This window comes from Eublepharis macularius, chromosome 7, assembly GCF_028583425.1.
Source record: "Eublepharis macularius isolate TG4126 chromosome 7, MPM_Emac_v1.0, whole genome shotgun sequence".
In the NCBI taxonomy this organism is placed as follows: Eukaryota; Metazoa; Chordata; class Lepidosauria; order Squamata; family Eublepharidae; genus Eublepharis; species Eublepharis macularius.
This window is the reverse complement of record NC_072796.1, coordinates 107286261-107303040: the sequence shown is the minus strand read 5'-3', so window position 1 is coordinate 107303040 and position 16780 is coordinate 107286261. Positions and strand designations below refer to the sequence as shown.

The 16780-nt window shown below is 39.6% G+C and overlaps 1 protein-coding gene across 2 annotated transcripts in view; it reads right to left on the bottom strand.

Moving 5' to 3' along the window:
* Nucleotides 1–349: 349 nt before the first annotated feature.
* The window catches only part of SLC26A7 (solute carrier family 26 member 7), a 113152-nt gene continuing 96721 nt past the window's right edge, over nt 350–16780 (bottom strand). For both annotated transcript variants that reach the window (XM_054985706.1, XM_054985707.1), the window contains 5 exons: nt 16474–16522; nt 11727–11830; nt 9354–9408; nt 9154–9257; nt 350–6739 (listed from right to left, as the gene is read on the bottom strand). In XM_054985706.1, the coding sequence (XP_054841681.1) occupies nt 6704–6739; nt 9154–9257; nt 9354–9408; nt 11727–11830; nt 16474–16522 (348 nt within the window). In that variant the 3' untranslated portion in view covers nt 350–6703. The remainder of the gene's footprint in view (nt 6740–9153; nt 9258–9353; nt 9409–11726; nt 11831–16473; nt 16523–16780) is intronic.

Here is a 16780-nt window from a genome sequence, read left to right as displayed (position 1 = left end):
CTTACAGCTATGATATTGTGAACATTTTCACATTTTGGGAGAAAGACGTGTTATAACAATTTGGTTATGTGAGATCTAAATATTCAAAGCTGCTTTCTAAAGTTGTAAAAGTGTTTTGAGCAGGCTGTGCCCCCCAGGCTTTCGACATGTGACTTGGGCTCAACCATGCTATGTTCACTCATGTAATACAGAGCAATTCATTCATTGTTTTCCCTCAGGAAACATACAATTTAGATCCTGCGTGCTAGATTCACCTTTTGAATTTTATCAGACCCTATTGCACAAGAAAAGCCAACTATTTAAAATAATTCTGAGATTTTGTATTCCAAAAAAAACAAGAAGAATAAGAAATGTTTATACAATGTATTATATGAAGGCAATTCTATTGTGTCTTATCACCACTAAAATTTTATATACTCAAGTTGACAAAGTCTGGACCATTTAGCACAGAATGTTAAAAAACCTTTAACACAATACCATCAAAAAGAAAACAACCCTTTTCCCTTCAGTGTGAAAATTACTTCACATTCTAATTTATTTCTGTATAAATTTATTATTATTGCATATGCTAATAACAAACAGGAAAAGAACAAATGAAATGCATTGTTAAACATACAGAAATGAACTGACTGTCTAATCCTTAATAAAATCCATTTGAAGGATGAAAGCACCATTTAACATCGACTCTAGAAGTGCTCTTATTTATAAGGACATTTTTGGTCGATAGAGGGATGTATCCCTCCTAGGAAGTGCATTCTTTTCAAAACAATTCATTAGTATATTTTGCAAGCCAGTAAATGTCAAACAATATTCACAAATGCTCTTTGGCACATTAAGTTTTTTCATGAAACAAGGAAGGTATCCTAAATTTTAGATTTATACCATCCGGCTCTGTCCCAGTGTCCAATAAATTACAATAAGGTACCTAAAGCCAGACTTTTTTGACACTTAATATACGGATTCAGGGAGAAATAACCTTTAAAAGGAAAAGCACGTGATGAACATTAGGGACATTTAATTTGCATAGCAATGATCTGAGCAGATCTCCCTTATTACATATTTTAATGCATCATTTATGATTGTCACCAACTTTGTTCTCTAACACTGTACTTTCGTTTTATTTTTTCAAAAAATTCTTGCTCAGTAGTTGATTTGTAAATCTCTAAGAGATGGGAGGAAGGGTTTAGAACAAACCAAATTTCCTGCTAATGAAAATGGAAGTAGTGACCACAAAAAATGCTATGCTAGAGATAATGGGAGTTGGCTTATCCCACAAAATCCATGTGGGATGGTTGCTGTAGTAAAAGGGGAAGTACAGTGAGACTGAGTAGAAAAATACTGGAAGAAGCCAACTCTTAGTAGGTAAGGCAGTCAGCCTTAATTTGAGCACATCAACCCAAACATGCAAGATACTTCTCTTCACACAAGTCCCTGTCAGTCCCTACAGTTTACACAAAGCAGGTCTGTATCTCTGGGGCGTGTAGTTAGCTAAAGTACAACTAACTTGCAAGAGTGTATAAACCCCCGTGAAAACATGGATGAGAGTCAATCTAATGGTATTTCCACCACAGAGTATTTTCTGACTGAATCGTGGGTTTCTCCTTATGGTCTGAGTCCTTCTTATAGTGTCCTCTTGTTTCCCCTATAAATATTCAATTTCTCCACTAAGGACAATTACTAGCACTCTCAGCTGAGTACTACAGCAGCTGCTATGGAACCAGGAAAACTGCCATGTTGATGAACTCTCACTAAAATATATCTTCCAATGTATACTGCATTAAAAAAACTCAGCTGGAAAGTGGTGAAAGATTATTAGCTGAGATTCTTATTCTCAAAAGAATTGGTCAGTTTCATGGAAGGTAAGCCAAATCCTTAGAACCTCCAGGTTCAGATACAGTCCATCTGCACTTATTAAATGCTGAGAGCAACAACAGGGATGCTTGTCTCTATCATGGCAGGATTCCTGACAGCATTTTTCTTGCTACTTTTGGAGAGTATGCTAGAACTCAGGTCTGATTTGACAAGATGTTCTATTATTATGTCAATATGAGGCTTGGAAGAAATCTCTAAAAAGATGATAACAAACATGAAATTAACGTAATAGCTTAGAAAGTACAGATGACTTCTGGATAGTAAAACATAAAAGTCAGTGCTTTCTTTAAAGTGCTAGATGAAAATCAAAATACTGAGCATTTGTATCATTGAGTTGTACCACTTCACACGGAACCAATGGAGAACTCTGTAAAAAGTACAGATGCTTCCAAACTTCTCTTCTTTTGACATTTTCCTAGCTTTTGAAGTTTCAGTTTATCAGGCCTTGTGCACTAGGAATTCCCCATTGTGCCATTTTTTAATTTCTGAATTTTGTTCCAAACAGTACATGTGCCACTCGTTTCCTCTTTCAGTTCTTTAAATTCATTAGTGCCTTTTAAAATCTTCTGTTACTGACACACACTGGTAAAACACCAGAAAAGAGAAACCTTGATCTGACTGTATGTAGAGTTGTATAAAACTTCTCTCTGTCTATTTTTCAAAATGCATATATATGTGTGCTGTGCATCAGGAAAGCACCAACACAAAGAATGCTGACGGAATGGAATGTATTATTGCATCAAGGCCAGTATGTTGCAGAATGCAACATGGGCATGGATAGCATCAAGATCAAAAGAAAAGACACAGGTCACCTGGGGGAAAAAATCCTGAAAGCTAATTGCACAGAATCCAGCTCTGCAATTTTTTGTAATACTCTAAATTGAACTGGAATTAAGGCATAAAACAAAATGCTGAGACGACTTCCAGCAGGGTAGGAATGCCGCAGCAAAAACAAACAAACAAACAGAAGTTTAGTGGCATCTTAAAAACTAAAAAAACCCAGCTTTTGTGGGCTCCAATCCACAAATGCTTATGCTGAAATAAAATCTTGTAACTATTTTACATGCCACTAGACTCCTGTTTATTTTTACAGTGCCAAGAGAAATTCTGGAACAATGCAAGAACAGAACCAGGGACATCTGTTGATTTCCAGTAAAAAGAGGCATGCACTGTTGTGATTGCTAATATCAATGGTTTCAGCTATATCGTTCTCTAGGGATTCAAAGAAAGCCAATAAACAGTGGTTGACTTTGAGAGGATTCGTAGGATGGATTTTTAAACATATTATGCCCATTGTCATTATGACACGAAGCATTTCTTCGCATGCTATTTTCTTTCTGTGACAGCCATTTTATCACATGTGGTTACTGTTTTTTGCATATGTACATTGGCACACAGAGAACCCTTGTCTGCCAGAGTCACTTACAGGGCAATCCTAAACAATTACACCCTCCCGAGCTTAGGATGGCATTGTTGATAAGTAGAGTTATTCGATGCTTCACAGAACTGGCTCCTTGTCCCAGTAAAGACAACACTTTTTAAGACTATTTGCCTGCAGCCACTCTAGTTAAGAATCTTTCTCTCCCTGCTCCACTCTTTTCTAACTCCTGAGAGCCAAAGAAGAAGTCTATAGCACACTGAGATTCAACAGTTTTCCTCTCTTTTTATAGTTTAAACGACCCACTCAAATCTATTGTTTCTTAGTCCAGCCAGTATAGAAAATGAACCCAATGTTCTGCAGACACAATTGTAAACAACCAGCATAATACAACATAACATGAGGCAATTATTTAAGTGTGATTGCTTGGAGCTCTCTGGGCACAGAGTACAGATCCCCTGCATTCACTGCAAATAAACAAATCATGACCACAATGTGTTAGCAGCAGAAATGGCAGGAATATACATTTTTAACTCAGTGTGCCTTTATACTATACAATGCTTCTAAGCTGTCTGACTTTAATACAGGATTTCATATATAATTTTTAATGGATTGATCATATTTTGAGACCTCTTCCCAGAATAAGCAGAAACTTCTTATGGATGCACTTTGTATACATTTCTGGATTTTTGCATAAGGCATGAATCATAGAAAATGAATAGCCACGGCCAATCCCATGTTTGCTGTTGCACATAAGCATCCATTGCACAAACGGTTTCAGATTAAAGTTAACTGGGTGCCAAGTGCACATGTATTCAGATCTGCATTAATTTATACACCTTTTACATGAGGAACCCAGTGCCCAATTTCTCTGAAGGTACGCAACAGTTATTCAGAACTGTAGTGCTTTGTGTTTTTGAATGACAACATGATGTGAAATTGCAGGTAATGATATGAATGTGATGTGCTTCAATGATTTAAGTTAGTTTTATGAAAATTGAACATCAATTTTTGTGGATAAGTTGAAGACAAAAATAGCCATTGAAATCGAGTTTTGCACATCCCTACACGTCAATAGACTCAATTTCTTAGCATGTTCCCACTCAATGAAGTGTAGTCAGCACTGATGTTTCACTGCTTTTCAATATGCCAGACACATACATTTATTTCCAAACCAATAACTGGAATACTTAAAGCAATGCATGACAGCTGCGATACAGTCAATGTCCTTCTTGATGTCACTGAACTAGCCATATCTAGTTTGGATTGTCCATAATACCTAGTTTAAATATGGCAGTCCTGCCTTAATATAACAGTAGAAAAGTGGAAAACCAGAATGCAGAACGCAGAATGCAGTTTATTATACAAACGTATAGAACGCAGTTTATTATACAAATTGATCTACCCATTGGACAATTGCCCTGTTCCTGAAACTGCTGGAGTGGGGCATTGAGTCCCCTGTTTTGACAGATTCAAAGGATTTTGGACATATTAGGAATGTTATTATGAATGTATGAATGCACCTTTGCACACTGTACTATTACTGAATATATTACATTGCTATTGTCCTACAATACAGATATATTTTCTCACTTCCCGGATGGTTTTCCACTTTTCTGCTGTTGATCTTTACCAGGGATTGCCTTGTTGTTTTGCAGTTAAAAAATATTACTGCATTTTTCCTGAATGTTAGAAATACTGTTCTTATACATATAGTTTGAAATGCTCAGAACAGAAAGAAATTGTGCAAAATTTTATCTGTTAAAAAATTATTTTAAATGAAGGTTATTTTCTCTACCTTAGAGTCGAGCTGGACAACTAATCCAAAATCAGAATACCGTTTCCATAAATTTCCTAAATAGACTTAATCCTAAGAGTTGCTATGCTAACATGAAAGTTCAAGAAGACCATAACATACATAAAGCTTCGCTTATGTGCCACTCCCCACAAGCATTCACACTAGCATAGCTGTTTATAAATAAAGTATGAATCTTTCATTTTCAACCAGCAACAGTCACTGCACCTTACTTTGAAATTCCTTGGAAAGTTAGTTAATGACAATGAACTCTATCACAGTTTGATAATAAAATAATACTATATTTTAGGCATAAGAAATATATTCTTCACTCTTGATTTTTGATTTGAAACTAGTAATCACAGTAGAGTGGATATTTCTCCTGAAATGGTACCTCAACTTCCCTTGCTGTTTCTTCAGTGCCATTTCCCATTCTTTCCCTAGCAGTTTCTTCTTAACTTTCCTAGATGAGTCACACATGTGTTTCCACTCAATCAGGGATGGAAGGATTCTACACAGCCTGTCATAATTGGTTGTATGATGCCATTCTAAGGATGATTTATAGGCAAATGTAGAAAATCTGGGGGAAATGTAGTTGTGTATACTTCTAATTTACCACTTCATTTCTTCATGTTTCAAACTTGAGAAGTAATGGAAGAAGTAATAATGCTATATCACCATACAACTCTGTGCCATTTGGCAGTGATATAAAGAAACCCAGAGCATGCTTGGGGAAGCTAATTCCTAATTTCTAAAGCCATTTCAAACTCCTGTGCCAGAATAAATGTACACATCTATGTAAATCGTCCCCTGTGTATGCAAAGTACTTCATATCAGCAGATGCACACACAAAAAAACCTGCACATTCCCTCATTCAAATATATTATTTGGTAGCAGATTTTACTATGAATGCAGGCCATCCATTTTAAAATCTGCCTCAAAATAAGATATTTAACATTTCAACTCACTGTAAAGAAACTACTGAACTCAGTTTACATATGTGTGAGCTAAGGTCAAACTAGAGAATCTCAGCAACAAATACTAAGCTGCTTCCACAACTGAGACTATAGCAATCAAAAAACTAAACAACATTATAAAACCATGAGAAAATATGTTTAAGACAGGTGATACTTGAACCAGCCAGCGAATACAGTGACTTTGACAGAGTGTGACAGTATCAACACGCTATGTGCATTGTAGGTATTTGAGAAGAAATGATCTTATATCACCGCTTGTGTTTGTATGTTCAGATACCATCAGTTGCAGAACAAAATTCAATAACTTTGTATTCTCTCATGCACAGAAATGATACCACAAAGTTACAACAGGACAAAGCTAAGACAATATACATCACTGTAATAAAGTAATATCCTAAATTGTTTTCTATTTTTAAAAAAAATCTAAATGTATACAAAATATGTAGCTACTAAAGAACAATCCAGGTTATATAAAAAAGTCACTTGTGGTCATTCAGAAGCAAACTGTCAGGAACTACACACCAGTAAACACGGTTGCTACTGGGTTTGATAGTTACTTGGCATACAATTCATCACCAATGAAATCCCGTGCTTAAAGATCCAGGGAAACCCTGTGGTGTTGTTCCTTCTAGAGACGTTCCTTCTGGAGATGAGCAGATAGATAAATACATCTGGCTGGCATCAGACCTCACTGTGTTCATTAAGTTTGCAGAAATTCTAGAATTGAAAAGACAAAGACACCTTAACTGCATGGATCATATATATATATATATATATATATATATTTCAAGAATATAATGCACAGGGTAACTGCATCCGCATATGGACGAGCAATAATCCAGACACTTAAGCTGGATAATATATCTTGAACCCACGAACACTAGGTCTGCTCATTGAGGATTATGAACATATGAAGCTACTATACAGTTTACTGAGTCAGAATCCAGCCCAATACTGTCTGCTCTGAGGGACAGAAGCTCTCCATATTGTCAAGTGGAAGTCTGTCCCAGATTCACTTCCTGGGATCTTTTGTCTGGAGGTGCCAGGATTCAATCTGGAATCATGGCTCCTTTTATGACTGAGTTTCTGATAACAGCATATTGCAATTTGGATTGCCTGGATTAATTTGTGCAGGCAGAGGTGTAGACTTTACGCTTTATTGTTCATTTCCGCACTAAGTGTCTTGGATGGAATGACAGAGACTGCTACAGCATGGACAAAAGGAAGTACTTCTTTAGTTAATGAACAATTAAATTGTGGCATTCACAGCTAAAGGACATAGTGATAGCTACTAACGTAAGGTGGCTTTAGACAAATCCAAGGAGGAGATAGAGGTCCATCAATGGCAACTAACCTTAAGGGCACATCCATATTCAAGGACAGTAAGACTCTGAATATCAGAGCAACATCAGGGGAAGGCCTTCGCTTCTATGCCCTATTTGTTGGCCCTCCAGGGCAACTGTGTGGCCGCTGAGTTGAAAGAGGAGACTGCAGCAGATGTAACATTGGTCTGATCTAGCAAGGCTCTTCAGATGTTCCTATATGTTCCCCCCACCCCCATCCTGCTACAAGAAGATTCATGAAACTCATTTGTCTCCAATGAGTAATTGTTTGTACAAACTGGAAACAGGCTGTTTGAGATGGTCCAAAGACTCTGTGGCCATCTCACTTCGGACCAAGCTGTGAGCCTGTCACTGCCTGAAGCCAGATGGCAGGGAGATTCATTGCATGTGGGACTCTTGAAACCATGTGGTGACTGTAAAACTTGAAGGAGAAAAGCAAACTGGCTGTTCAAAAAGACCCAAGTCTGTAAAGAACTAATCAAATAGTGCATATGTTTCAAACAGCTAAATGATTGTATTTCCTCCACTCTGCAACTGAGCTAAGCTAATATCCCCAGCTTTCCTTAGTTCAGCCAATCAGCCTAGAGCAATTTGGGTGGGAAAGAAGGAGGAAGCCTTTTTCTAATTGAATTACCAAATGTGCCTGTTCATGGAAATAGCAGGGAGAAAGAAACAAAAAAACAACAACAGCCCATTGACTATTTTACCTTTAATCTGTCTTGGGAGTGGGGGGGGGGAGGTTCTGTCTTGGGTTGTGGCCAACTTTGTAGCCATGCCTGAAACAATGGAAAACCAAATTCCATACACTGCCCGAGTGTTTGATTTAAGAACAGTTGCAGAGAGGAAGACTTATAGAAATTTAAACTGAAAGCAAGTTGGTGCCCTTGTAAAATTAAGAATATACAATCTCTATAATAAAAACTGGTTCCAACCCAACCACCCTTGAACTGGAACTAGACAGACTGCTAGGCAGGTGTATGCAGCCTCCAGTGAGTGCATCAGGAAACAGAAAGGATGACAGACAACTTCAGTAGGTGACCGTCACTGGCCGCTGCTGATTCCAGCTACCCACAAGCCCAGATGGGCAGGTTGCCTTTCCCCCCTAGGTACTGTATATATATTTACATGGATTCTGCCTATGCAAACAAACATGCCGGAGCTCTGTGGAGTGACGCCTTACACAGGTTGGACACGTGTCAGCTTCCCTCAAGTTTTGATGGGAAATGTAGGCGTCCTGGTTTTACAGCTTGGCTCTCCATTACAGCTGCAAGACCAGGATGCCTACATTTCCCATCAAAACTTACTTGAGGGAAGCTGACACGTGTCCAACCTGTGTCAGGTGTCACTTGTAGTTTGACTCTTAGAAAAGAAGAATCTTTGGGGACTGGAGGAAGTCTCCTGGACTGTGCAAACAGGAAAAGAGGTACTCACCTCTCTCAATACATAAGTTCTCAGGCCATCCAAAGAAATTAGCAGGTAAGAGGAAAAAAAGGAAATACTTTATCACATAATCTGTAATTCATCCATGTGCTTGTTTGCTGCAGGTCTGAAGGCCACCTCGGTCAGATGATTTTTTTAAAAAATGAGACTACATGTTTAAAAAAATCCTATTAACTATCAGCGGCAATGAGGTGCAAGAGGCAGAAATGGCACATTGTACAGCTCTCGACCAGATGCTAAGAATAAACAAAGGCTGGAGATGGCACACCTTTTGAATTTCCCAGATCCATTTACATTTTCCAACAGGGAAAAAAACCACGTCCTATCTCTTTATTTAGTTTGACTTACCCTGTTGAATTGAACAGCACCAACAGCCGAAGAAAGGGACTCGAAGAAGACAGGGCTTTCAGATTCCAGCTTTCCACTGAGTTTCATTGCCTTTATCAACGAAGCTGTAATAAGGCATTACATGTGATTGTTTTTATTTTTTCAGGACATCTAAAAGTCTTAGTTGTTAAAATTTATATGCACTGCGAACTGATACTTGCCTTTGCAATTTGCTAGCAAAACATCAATATTTCTTTTTTTAGAATCCATGCAGATCTAAAAGAGTGAAAATATTAAACATCTTACCAAAGAGAATGTATTATAAAATTCAAATGAAACATTGCTCTTCCACCCGCTATTCCCCATATTTGTTTTGATATCAGCTGGCTTTTAAATTAATCCAGTCAGATTCACTACATATGAATATGCACATGAAGATTAGCAAGGCACATTACCCTTCCTCCCACTGCATTAGGAAAGACACCATTCCTGATTGTAATTAATATGAATTCAAAGACTAAAACCAATAGTTTTTTAAAAGTAAAAATATCCCTGCTATATTGTACGTGGCCACTAGAGAGAGCTGTTCCATAATGTAAGCATCTCACTCCCTAAACTATTACTGTTTGTGGTATCCTGAGATTAATAAAGCCATATTGAAAGACTGTGTGACAGGGTTCAACTGGTATGTGCTTAGTTTGAACTGATAATGAACATGGGATAGACTGTACCATTGATTTTTTCTTCTCCAGTCTATCTGATCAGCATTATGACAGGGCATAAATGCCATGTGAGACACTTGCCATATCAGCTGGAAAACATGGGCTAATGCTTAGAATCTTTTGTGTACATGCAAGGATGAAATCAAGTTTTTCTGAAAATGGTATATAGTGCAAATATTAACCATTCATTGCCCACAGTACAGTCAGTGGTATTGGTTTGAATGTTATGTTCAACATGAATTTTCTAAATGGTTGATATCAATCTGAGTTTTAGGCTTCTAAAATTCTTGCATGGAGCATGCTAACCACCAGATCTCAAGGAAGCAGCTTTTGGGGCACGTTTATTCTCTCCCCCTTACTATGAATATCTCCATCAGGGAGATGCATTGGCTTTTCTCTGATAAAAATTAGCTAAAGGAAAAACTTTTTTAACGGTGAAGGCCCTTTTCCATTTTCTGTCCCACGGTACTCATGTGCTTCTCAGTGAACATTTTTCACGGCTATAGCAAGAATCATCAAGAACGCTTTCATTTCTCCACAGGGTGGAAAGCTAACTAGAAAATGCAAAGACAATGCATGAGTAGATTGCCCATCCTGTTTTTGGCCCTGTCAGGTAATAAGTGAAGCCTCCCAGAGAACCTGCTAATCTCTGCTTTAGGAAAAGTCCTGCCTCAGTTCCTACTTAGTAATTCATTTCCTACTATATAAAAGGCAAGCCGTATTGGTGACGACTCACTTTTTATGCTTGCGCAGGCACATTACCGATGACTCTGGCCACAAGGCCATTGTGAAGCACCTACTTCCTGCCGAAAGGGGGCCTGCCGAATTGACGGCCTAAACACTCCTCCCTGCACCTCCCCATAGTGCCCTTCCACTCTGGCTTCCAGGCTGCTGCAAAGTGCCCACTTGCCACCAGGAGCAGGCCCACTGAATCAGTTTGCTAGAGCCCGTTGTATTTTTTCACACAATGGGCTTGGTTGCTAGTTCATTATATTCAACAAGTGTCTGCATAAAAGCAATACAAAAAAACCTCGAGTTTGTCACTTAAAGGAGACAAGTGGCATGGATACTTATTTGTTTATTTCAATTATTTATGTCCTGTGCTCTTAGCAAATCTGCTCCTTCGGTCACGTGTCACGTGACCAATGTGACACATTGTCCCCTTTCTCTCATTGATGTTCTTATCTGTACTAATAATATGTGCATGTCTGAAGCAACACAAAATGATATGAAAGTTCTATTGGTCTGGCTTGATTGCTGATGGCTATTTCACACATGCGCACTTTCACAGGATGTTGCAATCATTACATGACAAACATGCACATATGAACTGAGAGCCGGTTTGGTGTAGTGGTTAAGAAGAGTGGCAGGCTCTGGAGAACCCAGTTTGATTCCCCACTTCTCCGCTGGAAGCCGGCTGGGCAACCTTGTGTCAGTCACAGCTATCTCAGAGCTCTCTCAGCCCCACCCACCTCACAGGGTGATTATTGTGAGGATAATAACAACACACTTTGTAAACTGCTCTGAGTATGGCATTAAGTTGTCCTGAAGGGCGGTATATAAATCAAATGTTATTGTTCCTGTTGTTGTTACTTGCTCTACAAGTTTTAAAAAATAAGGAATTCTGCAAAGATTTTGTGCCCATTCTATGTACTCCAAAGGGAGGGGTTTGGGGGGGGGATTAAAAACTGGGATAAGAGTAATATTTCCCAATTAAGCAAGCCTTCATCTATCCCTAATAACAACATAGTAAAGCTGCTTAAATAAATTATGGTTTATGCTGATAGACTGTCTTTGGAAAATGTTGTGCAACTAGAATTGCCCAAATAACACACCTATGTGGACACGAACACATAAAAGCATCATAAATACCTGAGTAAGCACAGAGAGGCCAGTAGAGTCAAAGAAAGTCAGGCCACTGCAGTCTAATATGAGGGTGCACCTTTCACTGGGATGCTGGTGTGCTGAAGGCTCACCTATATGGTTGGTGAAAAGGTTGTTTTTGGTTAAGTAAGACATAATCTTCAGATAATTTCCATAGTTCTGTATGATCAAATTTACTTTGGGTAATCAGCAAAAAAAAAAATTCTTCATACTTGAGTATTTTACTAGGGCTGGCAGTTTCCTCAGTGTCGAGTGTGTTTTAGGCTACATTCTTAATAATATGAAGCAACAGGGAAAGCCCTGTGGGGCTGCTGGTGCCAAACATGTGAACTGATTTTGCGACCTTGTGTATAAAAACACACACTCTAAACCTCTACGATATGCAGAGGTCCCTTGGCATTCAAACTGAGGCAGCCCAAAAATGAAACTTCATAGAAAATTTTCAATAGCTAAATGGAGTTGATTGTAATTTAGCAGTCCATCTAGATGGTTAATCACTAATATTCTTCAGTGGATAGTCTGAATTTTAAAATAATGAGCTTTCTGGGTTACTTAAAAAAACACATTTTCGATTATGTTTTCTAAATATCTTTAGGAGAACATGCCATTTTTTGAACCTTAAGAAAGCAGTTTGGTCGTATGGGCTACCACACTATGACTATCACACTCATGGAATTTCAGACAAGTGTATTTGCATTCTTTTGACAAATTCTGGAAAGAGGTACAAGTGATCCATTGGACCAGAGCCATTATTTAGAACACTAAAGGCCAGTTATCACTGTAGGGTTGCCAACTCCAAGTTAGGGAATTCCTAGAGGATTGGAGGTGAAGCCTGGGGAAGGCAGAGTTTGGAAAGGGGGGGGGGACCTCTGTGAGGTTTAATGCCATAGAGTCCATGCTCTAAAGGAGCCATTTTCTCCAGGGGAACTGATCTCTGGAGATCAGTTGTCATTCCAGGAGATCACTAGGCCCCGCCTGGAGGCTGGTAAGCTAAACATCAAGGACAGACGCGTGTGAACCTTTTAACTATTAGAAACTACAAAGTACCAAATAAAAGGAGGTGCAAAACAAAATTGTTTATAAATACTTTTGAGAAAGACTATAAAGAGCTTTGAAATTCTCCAAGAGACTTAAGGGTCATTACAATACGCTTTATATCGGCCACAATCCTTCTCAAGTAGTAAAAAATCCAGCATTTTTTGAGTTTGTGACTCCAGAGGTTTACCGGCTTACTTAACGCAAAAGCATAAATATATTGCAAGGGGACAAAAAGAAAAATATCACAGATGGTAACCTCCAGTCCAGTTGTGACTAAGAATAGATGGCTACATTTTAAAACAATCCTCTTGACAGCTAATACAAAAAAAAAATTCCAAGAGAAAAGGAAAATCTTTGTCACATAGAGATAATACAACACCAACAATTATAGAAGAGGACATCAGCTTTGAATAGCCCCCTCAATATTTATTCTTCCATCTAGTTATTGATTTACCGAAATAAAAACCATATATAGACATTGTTGTTGACATTTCAAGGCCTCTAGGTTTCTTCCATGGTCTCACAATATTTTATGGGTTTTTTAGTCATTTAGAGTAAACAACTGGTACTTTTTCTGCAAACGCCATCTTTGAGTATAGGACTCCAAGGCTTCTCTGACCCACCAGTTGCTTTGAGCGTACTATAGCTATTGCCCTGCTTGCCTAGGTGCTTCTAGGCTAAAATCAAGTGCCATCCCCATGTGTCAGTTGCATTCCTCGAAGCAGCCCCTGCTAGTTATGGCCTTGCTGCACACAACATCTCTTATTCAGCCTGTTCCCGTGCCTTTTCCAACAGGGCACATATGTTATCTAGAGATGGGCACGAACAGCAATACGAACAAAAAGAAGCCATGAACAGCCCAATCTGCTGTTCGCGAACAAGCTGTTCATGAGGCCCCATTCTAAACGAACAGGTGGTCGTTGCGAGCCTCGTTCCTAGCTGTTCATCAAGCCAGACAGTCTGGCACCTGCAATCAATTCCCTTGGCAACCTAGGCAGTAACTGTCTGAACTCTGTCTGGACTCCTGTTGTTGCCCTAGAAATCCCAATCTAATCCCAATTTAGCTTGATACTAGGCAGGTCTTCCTTTCAAGTCTTGAGCTCCAAATTTGTTACATGGAAGCAAAGACCAGGGGGGAGGGGGGCTCCCAGCTCTGGCTTAGTTTACAGACAATGGAGAGGGAGAGAGTTGCTCTTTGCATATTGATAGAGAGAGTGCATTGGAGCTTGAATTTTCTTTGTGCGTGGTGGGATAGGGATCTACCCCTTCTAGTTCTAGGGCTGCTGCCAGGCTCTGTAGCAAGCTATTATTTATTGCTGGTACCTTTCCTGCTGCCTGCTCAGGTAAGGTTTCTGGGAGTGGTGTGGTAGGGATCTACCCCTTCAAGTTCCAGGGCTGCTGCCAAGCTCTGGGGCCAAGCTATTATTTATTATTGGTACCTTTCCTAGTGCTTGCTCTGGTCAGGTTTCTGGGAGTGGTGCAGTAGGGATCTACCCCTTCAAGTTCCAGGGCTGCTGCCAGGCTCTGGGGCCAAGCTATTATTTATTATTGGTACCTTTCCTGGTGCTTGCTCAGGTCAGGTTTCTGGGAGTGGTGCAGTAGGGAACTTGACTTGGATGATGGCTGGAGGAGAGCCTGCTGGCCCCCACGAACAGCCAACCATGAACATGTTCGTGAACAGGGCCATGTTCGTGGTTGTTCATGAGTCCCTGTTCGTAGATGGCAATGAACAACGAACATCATGTTCAGGGTTTTTTTTTCTGTTCGTGCCCATCTCTAATATTATAAAACAGGCTGCTGGAAGTGGTGTGCAAGGCACCATCTCTACCTGCTCGACAAGAAATCTGGACTGCTTATACATGCTTATAAACATTTGTGCAGTTAGTAAAGAACACAAATCCATATGTGTAAAATTCTGAAGCTTTATTTTGTGCATTTTATTTCATTGTTTTACTCTTTCATTCTAGCTTTTTGTAACCAAGAAAGAAAGAAAGAAAGAAAATAATTCAATTTTTTTAAAAAGCTTCAGGCAGTATAGTGTTTATATGAAGGAGCACAGCACCAGGGAGAAGAATTGTATCCAAGAGGTAATCTGGATATGTATGTGTCCCAGAAGATTTCATACCTGAAAAGTTTATTCCAGAACTATGCTTGCCAACTTTTCCAGAATATTATATCTTTAAAAACACAATGAGCAGGATATTGTTTTGCTATAAGAGTACCCGGCCCATTCAACTCTTTAGCTGCAAAGAAGCACGAGCCCAAGAGAAAGTGAATGTGCAAAATGATCCCTCCCCTCTCTCTTTCATGTGAAGAATGTAGACTAATATGACAGGGAATCTTCCGAGGCCCACCATCACCCACAGCTATTAGGAACAGGAGACTGCTGTAGGGCAATCCTCCACCATACTCTGGCAGAGGTGCCTGGAGGAAAGCCCCTCTTTTGTGCTCCTGTTGGCCATGCTGGCTATTTCACCTAAAGGGTGCGTTGCATGAATGTCTAATGGAGTGGTATAGTTAGGGGGAACACTAGAAAGAATTTTACCCGGATTCCCCCCACACACACACACACTGAAGCCAGCCCTGCTCAAATGAGCATACGTTCAGAGTTCAATTTGGACATGATGAAACTGTAAACTCAGTGTGTGGCAGCAGTGAAAAAGGCAAACTCCATGCTGGGGGTTATCCGGAAAGTAACGAAAAATAAAATGGTCAATATTGCAATGGCAATATTGGAATACGGTGTACAGTTCTGGTTGTCACATCTGAAAGAGGATGTTGGAGAGCTGGAAACCAATAGGGAATGGAAGATGTTTAAGAGTTTGGAGTTCCTTTCCTCTCAGGAAAGGCAAAAGAGTCTGGGATTTCTCAGTTTAGAAAAAGACAATTGAGAGGGGACATGACTGAAGTTTTAAAAATTATGCATGTGGCAGAGAAAGTGGATAAAGAGAACTCACACACACACACACACACACACATATATATATACACACTGCCCCATTACTAGAGCTCAGAGGCACCCAATTAAGCTGATGGGCAATAAATTCAGGATAGACAAAATGAAATACTTCTTTACTCAATACTAATCTAATTGTGAAATTGACTACTAGTGATATAGTCAAGGCAATGAGTAGGGATGAAATTTTTTTTTAAAGGAATAGACAGATTCAGGAGGATGAGTCCCACAATGGCTACTAGAGGCAGCAAACCTCAGAATACCCGTGCTAAAAGGCAACAGAAAGGGGAGTTCCCTGTTCGTCCTCCAGGGAAACTGCTTAACCACTGTGTGAGCCAGGATGCTAGTCTACATGGAGCACTGGCCTGATCCAGCAGGGCTTTTGTTATGTTACCACCCAGCTGGCTTGAAGGTGGGAAAATGTTCAAAGTGCCAGATAGCCACGAGACAGGCCCTTCCCCCCACACTCAGGGTCTGGTTACAAACAGACCCTCCCCTCCAGCGTTACACAAGAATAAGACGAAGCCCCCATCATGGATCCTCCTGTCACATCCGTTTCACCCTCACTCGCACCAGCCCTTCCATCCTGACCCATACAGATTAATTATGTACAGCGGTGAGTTAATTTTGATTTTTGAAGCGTCACGATCCCATCTGCGTTTTATTGATAAAGATGAGTATTTAAAAGATAAATGAATAGGAAAACTACAGAAAAAGTATATTTATATCTTGAGTACTCACCACGGCAATTTCCATTTGGCAATGGACTGAGCAATGTGTTCTGTTCACACTGAAACAAAAGCAAAAGAATGGGATTATCTAAATACAACCCACCCCCATTTAATGGAGCACTGGACCAAATCTACTCTCCCCTTACCCACCCACCCACCCATCCAACCATTCAAACTTATCGTGCCCTTTCTCCAAGTACCTGCCCCCCTCCCTCACACCATTCTTGTGATGTTGCTTATGCTGACAGAAAGTGACTGGTCCACAGTCACCCTATGAACTTCATGGCTGGATTCGGGTTTGAACTCAGGGTCTCCCA